The sequence below is a fragment of the Rattus norvegicus genome, chromosome 6 (assembly GCF_021556685.1).
Source record: "Rattus norvegicus strain SHRSP/BbbUtx chromosome 6, alternate assembly SHRSP_T2T, whole genome shotgun sequence".
Classification (NCBI taxonomy): Eukaryota; Metazoa; Chordata; class Mammalia; order Rodentia; family Muridae; genus Rattus; species Rattus norvegicus.
The window spans coordinates 12,126,340-12,150,490 of NC_141539.1; the positions used below are offsets into that span (position 1 = coordinate 12,126,340).

At 45.8% G+C, this 24,151-nt stretch overlaps 1 protein-coding gene across 3 annotated transcripts in view; it reads right to left on the reverse strand.

The window, feature by feature from the left end:
* Positions 1-24,151, reverse strand: part of Ppp1r21 (protein phosphatase 1, regulatory subunit 21) — a 69,241-nt gene continuing 45,090 nt past the window's right edge. For 2 of the 3 annotated variants that reach the window (NM_001271305.1, XM_087553662.1), the window contains 7 exon segments: positions 1-680; positions 4,658-4,786; positions 6,083-6,181; positions 8,220-8,336; positions 10,628-10,660; positions 15,426-15,668; positions 23,482-23,574. In NM_001271305.1, the coding sequence (NP_001258234.1) occupies positions 651-680; positions 4,658-4,786; positions 6,083-6,181; positions 8,220-8,336; positions 10,628-10,660; positions 15,426-15,668; positions 23,482-23,574 (744 nt within the window). In that variant the 3' untranslated portion in view covers positions 1-650. 3 annotated transcript variants of the gene reach the window in all.

The following is a 24,151-nucleotide window of genomic DNA, read 5'->3' on the forward strand; positions in this document are numbered from 1 at the left end:
TTCATGTGCGTATGAATTTATTGACAGGATTTCCTTTAGCAGTTATTTGAACACAGTTATTTGTACAGCTGCAGACATGACAGCAAAGCCACAGGCTCTAAAGGGCTGTAAGGCTTGTCACCCCCAGGGGACAGAGGAAAGGGAAGGGAAAGGACGGAGAGAGGGCAAGGAGAGAGTCTTTTAAAAGGAATCTGAGATGTCTTTCAATTTTTCAATTATAAGAAGAAATGACAATACAGGAAGTGGTGACATCTGACAATTTAAGCATTTTATCCAGAAACATATATCTATTCCACAGATACCAAATCCATTACCATATAATTGAGTTTGAAAATATACAAAATATTTGTTGTTCTTACATACTGAAATTAAATCCTAATTTTAAAAAGTGCACAGTAAAAACAGCGTAAGGAAACCTACAATCCATGGGTATGTCTATTGTTCTCCATTTGACTGTCAACATGAAATTCTGCATTCGCCTCGCTGTTTACAAATGTCTCAGGGTCACAGACGACACTGGCTAGTCTAAGTCCAACAGCACATGGCTTCCCAGCAGCCACCAGCACTGGTTGTGGAGTCTGGCTCGAGTCTCCAGGCAGCAGCTGCAGCCGATCTGGAGGGAACAGTCACTGGCCAGCCGAGGTCATCAACTACCGACTCCTGTTCTTCTTAGCATTTCCCTGTGCAAAGAAAAGCACTCACCATAAGAACCCAGGTTTCAGAAGTGTTCTCACAGCTGTGGCTTCCCACGAGGAGAGCAGCTGGCGGGTAACCTGCACGGTGGCTGGGACGCAGTAGCCACAGAACTGTCTAGACTCTTGCCACTCCCAATGTCCACATCCAATCTCCCCCAGGGCCAAGGGCAGATAAGACAGGAAAGCAAGCCATTACCTGGTTTACCAAAATCCCTTTCTTATGGAATTTCATGAAACAAAATAGTTTTAGCACAAATATGGATTTTGTTGTTTAAATAAACGGGTTTTAGAGCAGCGGTTCTCAACCTTCCTCATGATGCAACCTTTAATATGTGGTGATCCCAACCATAAAGTTATTTGTGTTGCAGCTTCATAGCTGTTATGATTCTGTAATGTAAGTATGTGTCTTCCAATGGTCTGAGGTGACCCCTGTGAAAGGGTCATTCAACCCCCACCCTCACCCAAAGGAGTCAAAACCCACAGGATGAAAACTACTGTTTCAGAGCTTGGAGCGGTGGTGCAGAACTCGCTCTCACAGGGTGGTTTCACAACGTTCTCTTCTCTGTGGAGACATTCACTTCTTAGGGCTACATTCCAATTAAGTCCCTAAATGACGAAGTCCATACATAAATGGGAACACTTGCAGCGCACAGGCACTAAGAGCAAGATCATGACACACACGGCAGAGACCGCACTCAGCATCCAGTGGATAAATGGTCACTCGGCACAAGAGGACACTACAGCAATGAAGGTGACCAGTGAGTAGAGGCATGTGCTGGACAGTTTATGCCAAGCTGATACAGCTACAGTCATCTGAGAGGAGGGAACATCAGTTAAGAAAATGCCTCCATAACTGGGCTGCAGGCAAGCCCATAGGCTATTTTCTAAATCAGTGATTGATGGGGGAGAGCCCAGTCTACTGTGGGTGGTACCATCCTGGGTTCTATAAGAAATCAGGCTGAGCAAGCCATGAGGAGCAAGCCGGTAAGCAGCACCCTCCATGGCCTCTGCATCAGTTCCTGCCTCCAGGTTCCTACTATTTGAGTTTCTGTCCTGACTTCCTTCAGTGATGAGCGGCAATGTGAAAGTGTGAGCTGAATAAACCCTTTCCTCCCCCAAGCTGCCTTTAATCATGTTGTTTTGTTGTAGCAGTAGAAACCCTGACTAAGACTAGCATGAAGCAAAACCCAGGGCTGCCAGAGTGGCCCGAGAATGATTAAGATCACCACTCTGACCTAGAGAGGTTTCCTACTTGGATTAGTTTCTTTTGAGACAATGTTATAATGTCCACTTTGCTTGTGTTCGCCTCACACTATGTATGTGTACCTCAGGAGGATGAAGCACTCCTCTGGGAACAAGGTCACTGCTTTTTAAATATTACACCTAGCTTCTCAAAGTTTGCTACAATAAATTAAATTACAGAGAAACTAAATATGACCATGATTAGAAATATAACCAAGTCATGAGAGTAAGGGGAGGCATTCACAGAAAGGAGCCTGCCCACATTGTATGTACCTCCTGCCTCCAAGGTGGCTGGTAACCAGCACAGAGGTGGCCCAGTTGAGCAGGAGTAAGACCTCCCTGCAGGGAGAAGCCAATGAACATCCTGAACTGATGATGACAAGTGTTATGCAATGCACACTTCTCCAGCAGAGAACACAGTACATTCTCCAAGGAGACCTCGCTGAGCAGACACCTGGTCTACCCGCCAGGACAAAGCCGCAGCTGCACCTCTCTACTGCCTCATCAATTCACAGATGGGTGGGAAAGTATGTCTGACCTACAGATATGCAGTGACCACCTGAGATGACACACAGAACTGAATGCCTGCACCCTAAAGGTTACATTCATAGAAAAGAAGCTGTATAGTACCATTCACTAACACAGACAGGGTACATGGAAACGCACCCCAACCAAAGCACATTACCCAGTTATCTACCGACGGGCTCAGACTGAGGACCTTTCAGAAACAAAACCACCAGGAATCCTGGAGGTAAAATGGTTAGCATTCCTAGGTTATGTGGACAGTTCAGAGAATAAATAAAGGGTTTTATTCCATTCCTGGGCGTTTATACAAAGACGGCCTGTGATGGTTTGTATGTGCTGGCCCAGGGAGTGGCACTATTAGGAGGTGTGGCCCTGCTGGAGTAGGTGTGTCACTGTGGGCGTGAGCTTAAAAGCCTCATCCTAGCTGCCTGGAAGCCAGTATTCTGCTAGCAGCCTTCAGATGAAGATGTAGAACTCTTAGCTCCTCCTGCACCATGCCTGCCTGGACGCCACCATGTTCCTGCCTTGATGATAATGGACTGAACCTCTGAACCTGTAAGCCAGCCTCAATTAAATGTTGTCCTTGTAAGAGTTGCCTTGGTGTCTGCTCACAGCAGTGAAATCCTAGTTCAGACACAGCCATGTCCTACCCCAGAGATGCCCACACATACACGTTCATTGCTGCTGTATTCACAATAGCAAGGGGAGGAACCAGCCTGGATGCTTAGCAACAGATGAAGAGATCATGAAAATGTGAGAGATATAAAATTTGCAGTATTACTCAGCTGTTAAAGAAATGAGATCTGCAGGAAAATGTATGGGTTTGGGAGGCATAATTATAGCTAATATTCTAATACTATAATTATTTAATTATAATAATAATAAAGGTAGCCTAAACGGAAAAGAAACTGTTCCCCCTCATATATGGATCCTAGTCATTCATGTAAACACGGACGCATAGAACAGGTCTGAAGGTGGCCATGGTCTAACAGGTCTGAGGGTGGCCATGGTCTAACAGGTCTGAAGGAGGCCATGGTCTAACAGGTCTGAAGGTGGCCATGGTCTAACAGGTCTGAGGGTGGCCATGGTCTCACAGGTCTGAAGGTGGCCATGGTCTAACAGGTCTGAAGGTGGCCATGGTCTAACAGGTCTGAGGGTGGCCATGGTCTAACAGGTCTGAGGGTGGCCATGGTCTAACAGGTCTGAGGGTGGCCATGGTCTAACAGGTCTGAGGGTGGCCATGGTCTAACAGGTCTGAGGGTGGCCATGGTCTAACAGGTCTGAGGGTGGCCATGGTCTAACAGGTCTGAGTGTGGCCATGGTCTAACAGGTCTGAAGGTGGCCATGGTCTAACAGGTCTGAGTGTGGATGTGGTATAACACTCAGAGAAGAAGTCAAGAGGCTGACACTGAATGAGGAGGAGGACAGTGCAGGAGATATGGGATCCATGGAAGAAGATCTTAAGTTAATTTTACTTTATTTTTTTGCTAGTTTCAACTCTGCCCATTTCTGCTTCTTCTTGTGGTGGATAACTGAATAAAGCTGTAATGGAAGCCAGGCAGTGATGCACACCTTTCATCCCTGCACTCAGGAGGCAGAGGCAGGCGGATCGCTGCATTCCAGGCCAGCCTGGTATATATCGTAAGTTCCAGGACAGCCAGGGCTACACAGAGAACCCTGCCTCAGCAAAAACAAAAAGCAAATAAAAAAAACATAAAAAAGTATAACACACAAAACAAAAAATAAAAAGGAAGTGCAGTGAAAGGTGTAACCTAGTCAGTGAGGCCTGTGGTCTCAGAACGCAGACGTCACCGAGAGTCGAGAGTTTGGGATGGGGTGTTTGAGTGGCTTCCTTAAGCTTGTGTGGTTTTTATCTGTGAATTAACGAGATACAGATTTTCCTAAAGAAAACCCTTTGCTAAGGGTTACCCAAACATCACTGAGGTCTTATGCAGACAGCACGGTATCCCCCTCCTGAGGCTGTCTGCCAGCCCCTCACTCTGACTCAATGACAAAAGGCAACAAGTCAGACCTGACCATAGCTTCGACTCAGCCAAGGAAACTTAATTTTCTTTTGGGACAGGAAGTGAAGCAAAGGAAGAGGGTTCCCAAGAGCTTTCCTCTTACACACAGCACGTGCGGCATTTTCTAGCGCTGCCCTGAGCCGGCCTGTGGGCAGGCTGCCTCCCACACACCTTACTGGACATCTTGAGCGTGTCGATCTCGTCCCTCTGCTTGGACAGCGTCTCGTTCATGCTGCACAGGTGGTCGCTCATCATGCTCAGCTGATCCTCGTAGCTCCTCTTGGTGGTGGTCAGCTCATCCTGAACAGCAGGGAAGGAAGAAAGGCCGTCAAGACCCCCCACCACCCACCAGCTTCCTTGAGTACAAACATCCGTGAGGGCAGCCTGTCACAACGTTGATCAGTTAACACAGTGTTAAGGTGCAGGCCGAATGGAAGGCCGGAGTTAAAGGAACTGGGAGAAAATGTGTCAGCCACCCAGGAGTGCACTCATTACTTATTGGCAAAATTGAAGGGCCGGCGGCTGTATCAGCAAAATGTTTGCCTGGGAGTAGGAGGGCCCAAGTTCCTTCCCCAGAACACACATTAAAGGAGGTGAACCTGGGGGTGCACACTAGGATCCCAGCCCCGGGAGAGGGAGGTCCCTGAGACTCACTGACAAGCTGGCCAGCCTACGGGGCAGAGACCCAGTCTCAAAAAAAAAAAAAAAAAAGGCGGCCAGCTCCTGAGGAACAACACCCAAGGTTGTCCTCTGGTCTCCACATACATGCTCACATACATGTACCTGCACTTACAAAATCCAAGCACTCTCTTCTTGGCTGGCTACAGAACTGCCAAAGCCTGAGGGTGAAATGATGCTTCCAAACATGCACAGGCCTCTGCACCTTCCCAGAGGCAGCCTTCCCTCCTCCCACCCCCTGCTCTCCTCAGCCTCTGGAACAGACTGCAGGATTCCTGATTATCTGAGAACAGGTGCTGTGTTGCAGGGTTCCCCGTGCCTACCTCTTGTTGATATCAAGGTCAGCAGGTTATGGTCACCAAAGCCAAAGGGCACTCACTCACTCACTCACTCACTCATTCATTCCAAAACTCTCTGCTGAATACACATGGTGGAGAACACAGAAAATGTGGCCCACCCTCTTGTTTTAACAAGATGAGAGGCCAGCAGTCCAGCTTAACAGGGGCTTCCTGAAAGCCAAGGTGTGAAACTGAAATTTGACTTATCCACTTATGTACTTATTTAATTATGCATTAAAATGTATGTCTGGCAGCCCCACTCAGGGTTACTGAGGTCAGGTTCTGAAACAAGACTGAGTACTATGTACAGCACAATCCTCCAGTCACTCGTGAGTGTTCTCAAGAAAGGGGAAAGAAAACTGTGGGTAAGTGTAAATAACAAATGGAAGAACAAAATTCTATGGGAGAATTTAAAGTTAGCTTCAAGCCAGACACAAACAGGACGGCCAGCCTCTCTGCCTGTATGAATGATCTTCCCTATGGTACTCATAGACTGCTGCTTCCCGGGGAAGGCTGGCTTCGCACCCCGCGCAGTGGCCAGTGAAGGGCACGGTGTGCGGAGGTCACGTCAGGAGCTCACCTGCAGCCTGCTGACGTTCTGACTGGCCAGCCTCATCTCCTCTGTCAGCGTCTCCTTCGACTTCTCCGCCAGGGCTAGTCTCTTAGAGAGCGCTCGGCACTGTACGGTCAAAACACCAAATCTTATCCTCGGAAGGTTAGCAGGTTACAGTCACCAAAGCCGAAAGTCATTCATTCATTCACTCACTCACTCACCCATTCATTCACTCACTCACTCACTCATTCACTCACTCACTCACTCATTCACTCATTCATTCATGCATTCACTCACTCACTGACTCACTCACTTATTCACTCACTCATTCACTCACTCACTCACTCATTCACTCACTCACTCACTCACTCATTCACTCACTCACTCACTCCAAACTCTCATCCTGCTACCGTCCAGTGACCAATGATTACAAGCAATAAGAACATTCTCCATTTTCACAGGACCCATTTATATCGGTGACAGATAACGGACAGTGGTTATCTCAAAAGGGACCGAAGGCTGCCAGCCATAGCAGCTTTGGCTTTGAGTTCTTCACTAGGGTCTCACTATGACAACCAAACACCCCGGTAACCCACCAAGACTCACAGTCAGTCCCCTGGGGGAGCAGGCGGTCTCTCTAGGAGTGTTGTTAACCCAGAGGATGCAAGGCAGAGCAGTGAGAGGAAGAGGAGGGAACTTTATTTATCTCACACTATTGTTTCCCAGGGAGGATCTGAAGACGTGTGTGAATGCTGTCTGTCCCAGCACAGTGGTGCAGGGGGCAGTACTTCCTGTTTATAGATGAGCGCAAACTACGGCAATCTAAACCTCCTTGTACCATAGCCGGCAATCTAAACCTCCTTGTACCATAGCCGGCAATCTAAACCTCCTTGTACCATAGCCGGCAATCTAAACCTCCTTGTACCATAGCCGGCAATCTAAACCCCCTTGTACCATAGCCGGCAATCTAAACCTCCTTGTACCATAGCCGGCAATCTAAACCTCCTTGTACCATAGCCGGCAATCTAAACCTCCTTGTACCATAGCCGTGCTGAAGCACTTACTGGAATAGGCAGATCTCACGAAAACCAGACGGCCTGAAATCCCCAGTTAGTATTTGTTCTCAAGAGAATCTCAGGACAGTTTGTACAGCCAACCCAACCGCTTCCCTCTGTGCTCAGCAATGAACTCCCAAGAGGGAGACAACACAAGACACAGGCCCCAGGAAGATGACAGTCACAGCTGGGACAGCAACCCAGAGAGCAGAAAGGGAGCCAGAAATGACGGCGTCAGCTGCAGGCATGGCTCAAGACAGCTCTCCAGCGTCTGCCAGCCCACACTGCACTGTGACAAGCACGTGACCAACCTATCCAGGGCGGGTACAGCAGCTTCCTAAACAGTGGACTAGACTCGGTCCTATTTAACAGGAAAACCAAAGTCCTTCTCCACCCCTAGCAAACTGGCTGGCTGCTAACCTCTTCATTTCTGCAGTGTTGGAGACAATCCTAGGTAAAGCTAGATCCCAATACAGTGTGCCATTCCTTCCTTTTCAGTTTGACAACATAAGTGGTGTAATTCTCTGCCTACCATCTGTAATTAATTCTTGCTATAAAGTGTCAAATCAAAGGCTTAAAGATCTTGCATGATTAAGTATTTAATAATACTTATCATTCACTTTCTAACACACACACACACACACTCATAAATACACATATACACACATACATAGATGGATGACAGTTTGGTGCAAGCTGTTTTCTCCCATCAACCTGTGCTGTGACGCTCACACACATACAGAACAAATAAATGTAAAGATAAAACGCATGAGGTGCACCAGACCTTTCACCTTTCTATGCCTGCCCTCTACCTCTAAGATAAGTTATCTCTACTAATCCTGCAAAGCCCACAGCACGGACCATGGAGAGGCTGCTGAACTCCGTCCTCTCTCTTGCAGTAACTTGGAAACGACACAGGAAGTCGTACACTTGCTGAAATGAACATTCTGGAGTGGTACAGGCTAATCATCGTGAGCCACAACCAATCCAGACACACGTGGACAAAAAGTGCAGGTGATGGTGGCTTTCTTCCAGCAGACAGAGAACAGCACAGTGACCTGACTCTAGCAGGGTCAGGGAGAAGTGGAGGTCCCAGTGGGTCCACTCACCTCGGCGTAGAAGTGTACTGACTTACTGTCAGCCAGCTGCAGCTGAGACGTGAGCTCTGCTATCCTGGCCATGTAGTGACTCTTAATTAGGTCTTCACGGGACTCAATGTCGGGAGCCTAGCAGAACATGAACAGAGATGCCAGTGAGAAGGGCAATTCTAGTGAAGGAGACAAGGACCACCTCTCAGCCCTGGAACCTTACAGGAACCACACAGTTCTCAAACGTCAGTCATGGCAGAGAGAGACCAGACTTGCTCAGTCAGCATCTGGGGTCTGTGTCTTAGGGCTCCCCAGAAGACAACAGCACTGTGGTGATGTACGGAAGCCCCATGGGTCACACCTTTCCAGGAACCACGTTTTTCATTCATCTGTTGATTCATTCATTCTTGGTCTTTGAAGTATTTGCTTGTTGTTAGGTTAGAGTGTTGCTAAGCATCCAGGGCTAAACACAAATTCATAATCTTCCTTCATCAACCTCCCAAGTGCTTGGGTTACAGGCATGAGGCACCACAGCTCTGACCAGCTTTTAGCAGCTACAAACCTAACTTTCAAAATCCCCACGTTTCTGACTGGTATGTCCTCTTTAACTAGAAGAGGGCACAGAAGGGGGGTATTCATTGGAACCACTGTTTTTACTAGCATATAGTTATTATATATACAGCACTGGGTTTCAGCTCATATAAGTATACATACATTTGCCTGTGCCCCAGATTTCCCATCTTCTCTTGTCTCTCCCTCCTCCCATTAGTCCCCACTATTCTTCTAGATAATCCCATGTGGAGAGCCTTTTCGGGCCACTTGCTTCTAGACACTTGGCGGGATCTGACATTATCAGGACAAAAAAGAAGCACAGGGCAGGAATCTGGCTTTGGGCCTGGACTCAGGACACAGGCCCAGATGAAGAACATTTACATTTGAGTTAATGCAAAGCTCAGAGCAGGCTCTGCTGAGGCCTGTGTGGCATCCTTTGTCTCGGTCATCCTGACCAGCCCCCAGAAAGGTGTTTACAGGAGCCTTGCTTGTTCCTTGACCCAGAATTGATCTTAGTATTCTGCAGGTAATTAAATTAAAGGTATAAAAGCTGATTGGAAAATAAAACATCTGCTTCGGCCTCCGAACTGGCTGGGGTCATGTTAAATGTTGTCGAATTGCCATTTTCTTTTCAATCCTCACTCCTGCCCTGGAGAACCTGCTGACTGATGGAGCTGGCTTGGTCAATCCCACATATGCTTTCCTGTATCTTTATGTAGTCTAGGACCCGAGAAGGGAGAAAACACAGCGTTGGTCTTTCTGAGCCTGACCTGATCTACTCTGTATGACAGTCTCTAGTTAGATCCATTTTCTGGCAGACGACAATCACTGCTTATGGCTTCATGGAGCTCCACTGTGATACACAGCACATCTTCTTTGCCATTGCTCTGCTGATGGACAGCTAGGCTGACTGCATGGCCTGGCCACTCTGAACACTGCTGCATAAACAGCTAAGGGGAAAGAGTGCTGTGCTGTGCTCAACCTTTGGAACTTCTAAATTTACAACCATATTTTTAGACCTTAAATTTTCTTCAGGAAAATATAAAGCTCTTAAAAATACTAATAAATTAAACCAAACTTCACGGTTTTGTTTGTGGCCTTGGCTCCAGACTGGTATTTTTCCTGGTTGCCCTTCCTTTAAGTTTGGATACATAAGTGATCCAAACTTAAAAATACACAAATCTCGGACTGGAGAGATGGCTCAGCGGTTAAGAGCACTGACTGCTCTTCCAGAGGTCATGAGTTCAAATCCCAGCAACCACAGGGTGGCTCAGAACCATCTGTAACGAGATCTGATGCCCTCTTCTGGTGTGTCTGAAGACAGCTAAAGTGTACTCATATATAAAATGAATAAATAAAATCTTTAAAAAAAAAAGTACACAAATCTCAATACTACCTTTGAGTAAATAAGGAAACCCGGGCCTCCTGGCCTCCTGACCATGTATTATGGCCACACTGCGTGATAAAGAAATCACAGAGTCAGCCTCCTAAACCACTGCATCGGTGCTAAGCGACCTCAGCTACTTCAGCTTTCATCTTCTGGTCACTTGCAAAACCATGATCTTCAACTACATCAAAATTCAGATGTGCAGGCCCACATGGAGGCCTGAGAGCCACACCTTCTCAGCGGCCCTGGCTCACACACCTGGCCTAGAACCCAGAGCAGTGGCCATAGCCAGGCAGGGATGCATCAGCCAAACTGTGAAAGCTGTGAAAGCTGTGAAAGCTGTGAAAGCTGGCTCTAAACTGAGGACGGCATGCACGGAGTGAGAAAGCAGCGCGGAAGAATCATTGAGAGGAAAAGACTCCTACGGGACTGTCCACAAACACGCGCCACACACATGCTAACAAACATCATGACCCCGAGTGCACGTTACCTCACTTTCTGGAGTCCTGGTTAAAATCCCGATCTAGAACATAAAGAAAAATACCGTTAGAACAGGAGATTTACATCTGAGACACAGAAGGTAGCAGCCGACAGCACATTCTCTTCTCAGTCTGTGCTGGTGCAGGCAACACTGATCACACAGCTGTGGATGGTCATCACGGATTCTGCCTTGAAATATCATCTCCAGAGCAGTGGTCAGAGATAGCTCTTTGGAGACCACAAACCTGTAAATGTGCTGAATGAAAAATACAAATAAACACTGTATAGAAACTCAAAAGGAAAAGGCATACTTCAACATGATGCTATCAAGACATTAATAAATATTCGAGACTTAAAACAAATATATATAATTTTAGATAAATTATAGTACAACTCCATTTTTTCTGAAGTTTGCTTTTATAGATTAAGACTTCAAAGACAGAACTAGGGGTGTCTCAGTGGTAGACAGCTTGCCTCATATTCACAGGTCTTAGGTTCAATCTTGAGCACTACCCCCACTCCTTAAAAAAGAGAAAAGATATCAAACACAGGTATAACTGCAAGATTCAAGCTACCGTCCAGGGTGGTGGGTTGGGCCAATGGTAGAAGTACTTAAGGGAACAACTACTGGGAATCATTCTAAAAGGGTCCACCTCACTCTCAGTAGTCAGACTCTCGGGAGGTCACCAGGGAGGATATGCTCTCAACCAGCCTCTGTAAAAACATGTGTGCTGGTTTGAAAATGCTGATGCAAGGAAGGGCACCATTAGGAGGTGTGGCCTTGTTGGAGTGGGTGTGTCACTGTGGGCATGGGCTTTAAGACCCTCCTCCTAGCTGCCTGGAAGCCAGTCTTCTCCTGCCCAGCTTTGGGTGAAGATGTAGAACTCTCAGCTCTACTTGCACCATGCCTGTCCGGAGGCTGCCATGTTCCCACCTTGATGATAATGAACTGAACCTCTGAACCTGTAAGCCAGCCCCTATTAACTGTTGTCCTTATAAGACTTGCCTTGGTCATGGTGTCTGTTCCCAGTAGGAAAACCCTAACTAAGACAGACAGGCAGTTTCCCTGTATAACCATGGCAGGCGGCCCTGGACTCGTGGCAATCCTCCTGGCCTAGGCAGCAGAGTGACTGATCCCAAGTGCACCCCAATGCCCAGCTTTCAGGCGTATTACTGTGAGGACTGAGTGCTACGAACTAATGGGGTTCCTCCCATCTAGCTACAAGAATCTTCCCTAAGGATTTTTGGCCATAGAAGAGCCACAATTTCCTCCTCAGTGAAGCAAGAGTAGCAATTTCTCTGTTTCTCTTTAAGCTTAAAACTACTTATATTTATCATTTGATTTTGTATAATCAAATATAACTATATTTGGTGAAATAAAATGCAAAGCTATGTCTATGTCCCTATCCTTCTCCCATTCCCACACTCGCAGGTCTGAAAATGTGGTACCATGGAGAGACCTTCAAAGGAATGGTCTACAAATAGAAAAAACGTTATGAGATTTACTCTTTCAATGTTTCTCATTCTACTAACAGGAGTACAAAGCAATAGAGTCTTGTTAGAACACATGTGGCAATGAAGGTCAAGGAACGTAGAATGTTCATGTCCTCTAGTTCTTAGTTCTGTCTTAAGGCTTATTCTTATTATTTTAACTATGTGTGTCTGTGTGTGTCTGTATGTGGGGTACACGCACCATGAGTTCAGTGCCCCCAACATTTCTACGAGGGCATCAGATCCCTTCTGGAGCTACAGGAGGCTCTGAGATGTCTGACCTGGGCGCAGGGAGCCGGACTCAGGTCCCCGACAAGAGCAGAGCCTGCTCAGAGCCACAGAGCCATGTTTTCAGTGTAATTCAGTAAACCTAAGCCTGATCAAAGAGGAAATCATGTAATGAGCAGAGAGAGTCTAACATGAACATGAGACGGCATTAGATAGGACAAATGCTGGAACCGCAGGTCTCCACAGTTTCTGCTAACTCGATGCGCATTAACCTTACACAGGGCCCAAACTGTTTGTTTGCTTTGTTTTTAACGCTGGCAGTCCGGGAACTCGCTTTGACACCAGACTATCCTTGAACTCAGAAACATCCACCTGCCTGTCCCTCCTCAGTGCCCAGATTAAAGGCCTGCCCCTGCCCAGCAGGCCCAATACTTTCATCAGTCAGCTCTGACGCTTGGTAGAGTATGTATTTAGGATAGTGCCATCGGTTTTCCTCTTGGTTGACTTTGATATTATTTTTAGTTGGCTCTAATGTACATGGATAATTTTTACATCTAACATATAGTTGAAAAGTCCACTAATTTAAACAATGTTTGTAATGAAAACAAAATGTGAACATTTGTGTTCTCTGTGCTTTTTCCTTCTTGAGATTATGATCTTTTAAAGATAATGACCCTGAGGTACTCTATACAGCGGTGTATGAAAATCCTGCCTTTCTCTAACCTGAACCGTCAAAGACAGCATCTGAAATAGCAGTTCGTGAGAAATGCATCGCCAAGAACTGTTGGTGAGAGGAGGTGAGCAAACGGGCATTCGGGCAAAGGCGCAGAGGGAATGGAGAGAGCACCTCAGAGAGCACCTCAGAGAGTACCTCAGAGGAAGGGCTAGAGCTCGGTGCAGCTAGAAAGACAGGTACCCAAGACCCTGAGTGCCAGATGAACATCCACAGCCTACAGATAGCAGGAAGCCACATAAGCACAGGAGCTAGAGGACAGCAATTACTAACTAGACTGCAGGAAAAGCAGGGACGGCGTGTGTGATGGGGAGGGGAGGGACCTTTAAGAGGTATGGTCAGGAGCAGAAGACAAGGTTGACGTACACATGCTACCTCACATTCTACTTAGAGGAAGAGCAGTCCATATAGCCAGCCCTGTAAAGTCGCCACTTGGACCCAGAGCTGTTCATGTCCGGGAATTCTCATCTACACGTGGGAAAACGGTGTTTGCCATTACTAGAGGTCAAGGAAAGAATCAGCCTTGGCTTTCAGCAGCTGAAGTCACCTCCAAGTGTACTGGTTTCCAATGCCGTCTCTGCAGAGAGCTGAGCAGCTCACTAGAGCGAGACCAGCTGTGGCCACAGGAGAGCTCTTCTCCTTCCCTCACCTTCAACTGTAACATGGACAGTGGCTACAACTCACACTCCTACAATGCTACTCAGGACGCACTGAGATAATACACTGCCACAGTTTTAGACCCAGTCTGGCAAATAATTAGGGAAATCCCTGCTAAAATTATTAGCATTACCTCTGGCCTAGTCTGTGCCATGTACATGTCATGACTACCACCAATGCCAAAGTAAGTGAAGGAAGGTATAAGAGTTTGTGTGTGTGGGGGGAGGGGGGTGAGAGAGACAGAGACACAGACAGACAATGGAAAACAGTCTGACCCACTGACGAGACTGACTCTGAAGTGGTTCCTGCAGAATGCAATGGTGACTACTGCTGCCATGCTGTCAAACGATTCTTGGGCAGCCTTTAAATTCTGGTGTTTTTTGGATGTCTTATCCATGCATCTGCTATCTAGATTGAACAGAAGCATTCTACCTTTGCTTTACCCTTCGTATGTACATACTCTTCTCAACATCTAGGAGAGCTCCTAGGTAGCAACGTGGCTCGTGGATAAAGCACCGAGCACCTCCTTCTATCCTACACACGCACACGCACACACACACACACACGCACGCACACATGCACACACGCACACACGCATGCACGCGCGCACACACGCACGCGCACACACGCACGCACGCGCACACGCACACACACACACATGTGCAGCACTGGACACGGGCAGGCCTAGACACACCAAGAACAGTGGTGGCCAGCACTGCAGAGGCACACAGCTCCATCAGCTGCTCAGCTGGCAGACTAACTACATTTGCCCTTTCTGGTTTCTCTTTCTTGACTTCCCTTTTTTTTAAAATTAACAAGCAGTGGTGTAACTAGAAAACTTTATAAAAATAATTGAATTCTTCAGTGTCAAGAGAGATGTTTCTTTTTAGACAGCACTTACAGAGAAGGCGGGGAATGTGAGGCTGAGACTGACTGCTCAGGTGATCCCTGACAGGAAAGACTGAGCCCGAGGGTTCTACGCTGCACGTGCACTCTGAGCTCGGCACTTTCTGGGATTTACCAGGAAATTCTTTTAAAGTGGCGTTAGTGGTCATTCTAGAAAAGTTAAGCATTTATGGGACGTGGAATTCAGTGCAGTAATACAGTACTACCTAGCAAGAACGAGGCCCTGGGTTCAGTCCTCAGTACAGAGAGAATGGAGTAGGTGTAGAGAAAAGACCAAAACCGAGGAAACTAAAAGTCACACAGCTCCGTCTTGGAAGTGTTTTCAAAGAGAAGTAGAATCCCCTCTGATTTGACTTCCTGTATCGTCTAGAAACACAGCTGTCCACATGGACATCAGGTAAAATCTCCTGTAACATCATGGAGCTGCCTTCTGAAGGAGACAAGCTGCCTCTGCTTAAAGCAAGAGAAACTGGCTTGATTTAGATGGGCTTGTGTCTCTCTGAGTTCATATGTGATGGAGTAGGAGAGGCCCGTGGGAGACGGCCTCCTGCACATTTACAAAACAGGCCCTGGCTGCTCGTTATGTTCACTATGTATGTAGGGTGACCCGGAAGTATATCCTGGACAACCCGTAAGTGCACCTTGGACAGATTCCTACCTGCTCTTTGGACTTCCCAGCCTCCTGCTGTTCAGAAGCCACGCAGTTTCTGCTGTTCTGTTTTACGAATGGGCCGGGTCTTTATCAATTACCGCTAAAATGAATGGCAGCGAGGGGAAGCGGGAAGACACTCACCAGACTGGTGCTCTGCACAGGCTCTGTCAGGGCCTTGGCTGCAGCCTCCTCCTGGCCTGAAGCAATGGACACAGTGGCATTCTCCTGGGCCAGCCCAAGCAGCTGGGCACTGCTCGTGCTCCTCAGCCTGTCCGCAATCCGCTGGTTTTCTTTCTCCAGCTTGATTTTGGCTAACTGTGCTTCTAACATCCAATGTTCTTTTTCCTGCTCCAGTTTAGAAATCTTTTCCAAACTCTGCTGAACCTTAAAAAGTAGCCGAGTTTAGAGAATGAGAGACAGAATGTAGTCGGGGCAAAGACTGTACCGAAGGGGAGCTCTAAAAACAACACTGGCAGAGGGACACCAAGGAATGACCCTAAATGCAAAGACTGAACCAGCTAACCATCAAAGGACACCATGGGAAGACAGCTCAGGCAGGGAGTGTGGGTCTGAGTCTGTTGCCCAGAATTCATACTAACAAACTGAAAGGCACACTGATAATCCCAGCTCTGGGCAGTGAAGAGAGGTGGGCCCACACAGCGAGTTACAAGAAGGTGGGCATTGCCTGAGGAACAACAGTGGCTCAAGCCTCCTCTGGCCTCCATGGGCCTCCACACAGACAGGGAAAGCGAGCTCATCCAGCACAGACATGTTCCTTAGAACACAAAGAATCCTTCGTGGGCAGACATGTGTTTTGGTGACACTCAAATCTTATGTATACTTTCTAACATTCAAGAAAAAGACACCAAAACCTCGTGGGAGAGAGACCTCACCGCCTGGTCAGGTGGGCACTCCTAAGGCTGCAGAGCGGAGGAGACCACCAACACTGCCCATCCCTGCCCACATCCCTGGCCCAAGAGGAAACTGTATACGGCCTCTGGGTTCCCGTAGGGGAGGGCCCAGGAGCGGCAGGACCCCTGCGCCTGAGACACCGCCGGAACCTGAAGGAAACAGACCGGATAAACAGTTCTCTGCACCCAAATCCCGTGGGAGGGAGAGCTAAAACTACAGAGAGGCAGACACGCCTGGGAAACCAGAAGAGACTGCACTCTGCGCACATCCAGACGCCAGAGGAAAACACCAAACGCCATCTGGAACCCTGGTGCACGGAGGCTCCCGGAAAGAGCGGCGCAGATCTTCTCGGTTGTTGCCGCCGCGGAGAGGACTTAGGCATTACCCCACGAGCACACTTGAGCCTCGGAACCTCAGGTAGGACCAACTTTTCCCCTGCAAGTGACCTGCCTGGTGAACTCAAGACACAGGCCCACAGGAACAGCTGAAGACCTGTAGAGAGGAAAAACTACACGCCCGAAAGCAGAACACTCTGTCCCCATAACTGGCTGAAAGAAAACAGGAAAACAGGTCTACAGCACTCCTGACACACAGGCTTATAGGACAGTCTAGCCACTGTCAGAAATAGCAGAACAAAGTAACACTAGAGATAATCTGATGGCTGGAGGCAAGCGCAGGAACCCAAGCAACAGAAACCAAGACTACATGGCATCATCGGAGCCCAATTCTCCCACCAAAATAAACATGGAATATCCAAACACACCCGAAAAGCAAGATCTAGTTTCAAAATCATATTTGATCATGATGCTGGAGGACTTCAAGAAAGACGTGAAGAACTCCCTTAGAGAACAAGTAGAAGCCTACAGAGAGGAATCGCAAAAATGCCTGAAAGAATTCCAAGAAAACACAATCAAACAGTTGAAGGAATTAAAAATGGAAATAGAAGCAATCAAGAAAGAACACATGGAAACAACCCTGGATATGAAAATCAAAAGAAGAGACAAAGAGCTGTAGATAGAAGCCTCACCAACAGAATACAAGAGATGGAAGAAAGAATCTCGGGAGCAGAAGATTCCCTAGAAATCATTGACTCAACTGTCAAAGATAATGTAAAGCGGAAAAAGCTACTGGTCCAAAACATACAGGAAATCCAGGACTCAATGAGAAGATCAAACCTAAGGATAATAGGTATAGAAGAGAGTGAAGACTCCCAGCTCAAAGGACCAGTAAATATCTTCAACAAAATCATAGAAGAAAACTTCCCTAACCTAAAAAAAGAGATACGCATAGGCATACAAGAAGCCTACAGAACTCCAAATAGATTGGACCAGAAAAGAAACACCTCCCGTCACATAATAGTCAAAACACCAACCGCACAAAATAAAGAAAGAATATTAAAAGCAGTAAGGGAAAAAGGTCAAGTAACATATAAAGGCAGACCTATCAGAATCACACCAGACTTTTCGCCAGAAACTATGAAGGCCAGAAGATCCTGGACAGATGTCATACAGACCCTAAGAGAACACAAGTGCCAGCCCAGGTTACTGTATCCTGCAAAACTCTCAATTAACATAGATGGAGAAACCAAGATATTCCATGACAAAACCAAATTTACACAATATCTTTCTACAAATCCAGCACTACAAAGGATAATAAAGGGTAAAGCCCAACATAAGGAGGCAAGCTATACCCTAGAAGAAGCAAGAAACTAATCGTCTTGGCAACAAAACAAAGAGAATGAAAGCACACAAACATAACCTCACATCCAAATATGAATATAACAGGAAGCAATAATCACTATTCCTTAATATCTCTCAACATCAATGGCCTCAACTCCCCAATAAAAAGACATAGATTAACAAACTGGATACGCAACGAGGACCCTGCATTCTTCTGCCTACAGGAAACACACCTCAGAGACAAAGACAGACACTACCTCAGAGTGAAAGGCTGGAAAACAACTTTCCAAGCAAATGGTCAGAAGAAGCAAGCTGGAGTAGCCATTCTAATATCAAATAAAATCAATTTTCAATTAAAAGTCATCAAAAAAGATAAGGAAGGACACTTCATATTCATCAAAGGAAAAATCCACCAAGATGAACTCTCAATCCTAAATATCTATGCCCCAAATACAAGGGCACCTACATACATAAAAGAAACCTTACTAAAGCTCAAAACACACATTGCACCTCACACAATAATAGTGGGAGATTTCAACACCCCACTCTCATCAATGGACAGATCATGGAAACAGAAATTACACAGAGACGTAGACAGACTAAGAGAAGTCATAAGCCAACTGGACTTAACAGATATTTATAGAACATTCTATCCTAAAGCAAAAGGATATACCTTCTTCTCAGCTCCTCATGGTACTTTCTCCAAAATTGACCATATAGTTGGTCAAAAAACGGGCCTCAACAGGTACAGAAAGATAGAAATAATCCCATGCGTGCTATCAGACCACCACGGCCTAAAACTGGTCTTCAATAACAATAAGGGAAGAATGCCCACATATACGTGGAAATTGAACAATGCTCTACTCAATGATAACCTAGTCAAGGAAGAAATAAAGAAAGAAATTAAAAACTTTTTAGAATTTAATGAAAATGAAGGTACAACATACCCAAACTTATGGGACACAATGAAAGCTGTGCTAAGAGGAAAACTCATAGCGCTGTGTGCCTGCAGAAAGAAACAGGAAAGAGCATATGTCAGCAGCTTGACAGCACACCTAAAAGCTCTAGAGCAAAAAGAAGCAAATACACCCAGGAGGAGTAGAAGGCAGGAAATAATCAAACTCAGAGCTGAAATCAACCAAGTAGAAACAAAAAGGACCATAGAAAGAATCAACAGAACCAAAAGTTGGTTCTTTGAGAAAATCAACAAGATAGATAAACCCTTAGCCAGACTAAGGAGAGGACCCAGAGAGTGTGTCCAAATTAACAAAATCAGAAATGAAAAAGAGACATAACTACAGATTCAGAGGAAATTCAAAAAATCATCAGATCTTACTATAAAAGCCTATATTCAACAAAACTTGAAAATCTACAGGAAATGGACAATTTCCTAGACAAATATCAGGTACCGAAGTTAAATCAGGAACAGATAAACCAGTTAAACAACCCCATAACTCCTAAGGAAATAGAAGCAGTCATTAAAGGTCTCCCAACCAAAAAGAGCCCAGGTCCAGATGGGTTTAGTGCAGAATTCTATCAAACCTTCATAGAAGACCTCATACCAATATTATCCAAACTATTCCACAAAATTGAAACAGATGGAGCACTCCCGAATTCCTTCTATGAAGCCACAATTACTCTTATACCTAAACCACACAAAGACCCAACAAAGAAAGAGAACTTCAGACCAATTTCCCTTATGAATATCGACGCAAAAATACTCAATAAAATTCTGGCAAACCGAATCCAAGAGCACATCAAAACAATCATCCACCATGATCAAGTAGGCTTCATCCCAGGCATGCAGGGATGGTTTAATATACGGAAAACCATCAACGTGATCCATTATATAAACAAACTGAAAGAACAAAACCACATGATCATTTCATTAGATGCTGAGAAAGCATTTGACAAAATTCAACACCCCTTCATGATAAAAGTCCTGGAAAGAATAGGAATTCAAGGCCCATACCTAAACATAGTAAAAGCCATCTACAGCAAACCAGTTGCTAACATTAAACTAAATGGAGAGAAACTTGAAGCAATCCCACTAAAATCAGGGACTAGACAAGGCTGCCCACTCTCTCCCTACTTATTCAATATAGTTCTTGAAGTTCTAGCCAGAGCAATCAGACAACAAAAGGAGGTCAAGGGGATACAGATTGGAAAAGAAGAAGTCAAAATATCACTATTTGCAGATGATATGATAGTTTATTTAAGTGATCCCAAAAGTTCCGCCAGAGAACTACTAAAGCTGATAGACAACTTCAGCAAAGTGGCTGGGTATAAAATTAACTCAAATAAATCAGTAGCCTTCCTCTACACAAAAGAGAAACAAGCCGAGAAAGAAATTAGGGAAATGACACCCTTCATAATAGACCCAAATAATATAAAGTACCTCGGTGTGACTTTAACCAAGCAAGTAAAAGATCTGTACAATAAGAACTTCAAGACACTGAAGAAAGAAACTGAGAAGACCTCAGAAGATGGAAAGATCTCCCATGCTCATGGATTGGCAGGATTAATATAGTAAAAATGGCCATTTTACCAAAAGCGATCTACAGATTCAATGCAATCCCCATCAAAATACCAATCCAATTCTTCAAAGTGTTAGACAGAACAATTTGCAAATTCATCTGGAATAACAAAAAACACAGGATAGCTAAAACTATCCTCAACAATAAAAGGACTTCAGGGGGAATCACTATCCCTGAACTCAAGCAGTATTACAGAGCAATAGTGATAAAAACTGCATGGTATTGGTACAGAGACAGACAGATAGACCAATGGAATAGAATTGAAGACCCAGAAATGAACCCACACACCTATGGTCACTTGATTTTTGACAAAGGAGCCAAAACCATCCAATGGAAAAAAGATAGCATTTTCAGCAAATGGTGCTGGTTCAACTGGAGGGCAACATGTAGAAGAATGCAGATCGATCCATGCTTATCACCCTGTAAAAAGCTTAAGTCCAAGTGGATCAAGGACCTCCACATCAAACCAGACACACTCAAACTAATAGAAGAAAAACTAGGGAAGCATCTGGAACACATGGGCACTGGAAAAAATTTCCTGAACAAAACACCAATGGCTTATGCTCTAAGATCAAGAATCGACAAATGGGATCTCATAAAACTGCAAAGCTTCTGTAAGGCAAAGGACACTGTGGTTAGGACAAAACGGCAACCAACAGATTGGGAAAAGATATTTACCAATCCTACAACAGATAGAGGCCTTATATCCAAAATATACAAAGAACTCAAGAAGTTAGACCGCAGGGAAACAAATAACCCTATTAAAAAATGGGGTTCAGAGCTAAACAAAGAATTCACAGCTGAGGAATGCCGAATGGCTGAGAAACACCTAAAGAAATGTTCAACATCTTTAGTCATAAGGGAAATGCAAATCAAAACAACCCTGAGATTTCACCTCACACCAGTGAGAATGGCTAAGATCAAAAACTCAGGTGACAGCAGATGCTGGCGAGGATGCGGAGAAAGAGGAACACTCCTCCATTGTTGGTGGGATTGCAGACTGGTACAACCATTCTGGAAATCAGTCTGGAGGTTCCTCAGAAAATTGGACATTGAACTGCCTGAGGATCCAGCTATACCTCTCTTGGGCATATACCCAAAAGATGCCCCAACATATAAAAAAGACACGTGCTCCACTATGTTCATCGCAGCCTTATTTATAATAGCCAGAAGCTGGAAAGAACCCAGATGCCCTTCAACAGAGGAATGGATACAGAAAATGTGGTACATGTACACAGTGGAATATTACTCAGCTATCAAAAACAACGGCTTTATGAAATTCGTAGGCAAATGGTTGGAACTGGAAAATATCATCCTGAGTGAGCTAACCCAAACACAGAAAGACATACATGGTATGCTCTCACTGATAAGTGGCTATTAGCGCAAATGCTTGAATTACCCTAGATGCCTAGAACAAATGAAACTCAAGATGGATGATCAAAATGTGAATGCTTCACTCCTTCTCTAAAAGGGGAACAAGAATACCCTTGGCAGGGAAGACAGAGGCAAAGATTAAAACAGAGACTGAAGGAACTCCCATTCAGAGCCTGCCCCACATGTGGCCCATACATATACAGCCACCCAATTAGACAAGATGGATGAAGCAAAGAAGTGCAGACCGACAGGAGCCGGATGTAGATCTCTCCTGAGAGACACAGTCAGAATACAGCAAATACAGAGGCGAATGCCAGCAGCAAACCACTGAACTGAGAATAGGACCCCCGTTGAAGGAATCTTAGAAAGGACTGGAAGAGCTTGAAGGGGCTCGAGACCCCATATGTACAACAATGCCAAGCAACCAGAGCTTCCAGGGACTAAGCCACTACCTAAAGACTATACATGGACTGACCCTGGACTCTGACCTCATAGGTAGCAGTGAATATCCTAGTAAGAGCACCAGTGGAAGGGGAAGCCCTGGGTCCTGCTAAGACTGAACCCCCAGTGAACTAGACTGTTGGGGGGAGGGCGGCAATGGGGGGAGGGTTGGGAGGGGAACACCCATAAGGAAGGGGAGGGGGGAGGGGGATGTTTGCCCGGAAACCAAAGAATTATTATTAAGTATTAAATAAATTAAAAAAAAAAAAGAAAAATGCCATGAAAAAAAAAAAAAGAAAAAAGAAAAAGACACCAAAGCAGGAAAAAAAAAATCGAAAACAGAAACAGAGTCAGAGCTCTGGAATACGCCACAGACACACAGAACCTGCTTGTTACCTTGGAATTGTTCCTGAGACACACCTCACGCAGTGAAGCACTACCCCCCCACACCACCACCCCCCACACACTCTAGACCATTCCATCCTGGTTATAGCAGTGAAAACTTGTAACAACCGTGCCATGCATTAGTGATCTGATACATCTCTGCATGTTATACTTTTAATCTTTTTAAAAGTCATTTGGGGGGTTGGAGACATGGCTCAGCAGTTAATAGCACTAGCAGCTCTTGCACTGAATTTGTTTCCCAGCACCCGCATCAGATGCCCACAGAGGTGAGAAGAGGCATCTGATCCCCCCTGCCACAATGGAGCTAGGGATTGGAATAGTGTCCTCTGGAAAGCAGCAGTGTGAACCAGGGTAGTACTTTGGGAAAGCATTTCCTAGTCCTGTAAGGAGAATTTTCCCAAATTACAAATAAGTCAGACATTAAAGTAATTTAAATGAATATCTGACAAAAATCTAAGCTGATATTAGTTTATACCAATCTCTGAAAGAAACAGTGCCTTCCATGGCAACTACTGCCCCAATTCAACTGATCAGCAAAGGACAAGTTCTATTAGTACAAAAGGAAATAGCCTGAGGCTCCCCTCCCCCTTTCCCTGCCTCAGTGTTCTGATGTCCGTCTGTTGCTACCACTGAGCACCAACTATGACACCAGCCAAGGCAAGATGCCCTGGATGTCAGTGGATAGCGCCTCGGGTCCTCACGCTCTATCAAACATCAGTCTTACATGGCACAGATGGAGAACTGACTACCAGAGCCGTCTGCGCTCCTTCTCGCTCCACCTACTCTAAACCTCCCACAGGACTGACCATCTCTGCTTGTAATCAGACCATGATGTCCCTGGAGCCATACCTGCTGTGCGAGGCCTTCCCGACTCTCCGTAGAGCTGAGAAGAACCCGGCGGTTGGCCAATGCTTCCTCATAAGGTACAGACTCTGCCAGGGGCTGGAAACAAAGCACTGTAGTCATTAAAGGTCCTACACACGAAACAAGAAGGCCGAGTGGAGTGTGATCCTAAACCAAGATGGTTGTCAATGCACATGATCTCCGTTATTACGCGTCAAAGGAAAACAAAGACACTTGTCACGGCAATTGTACAGCTCTCCAGCACCTGTACCAAACACGGGTGGTGGCAGAGCAGACAAGGCCCACAGGCCTCTGCTCGGTGACAAAGGCTCCCTCCAGCTCAGAGAGGAAAGGAAGGCTTGACACACAAAGAGTAAGGCCCTCTCTCTCCTGTTAGTCATGACAGATCGGAGACAAACACTTGAAGGTGAGGAAAACTATTTGAAGAAAACACAGCTCATGCTTCTACAGCCTTGGGAAAGGGGCCTTGACTACGAATGACCACCACGGAAGAAAAAGAGAGAAAAAAAATGAAAAACAGGAAAAGGCCTACTGAGTGATAAATAGCATAAGGATCAGAACTTGTAGAGTGTGACTGGCTCGGTGGGTGAGGGCTTGCTGTCAGGCCTGACAACCTGAGCTCCAGCCCAGGGAGCCCTGTGGTGAAGAGAGGGAA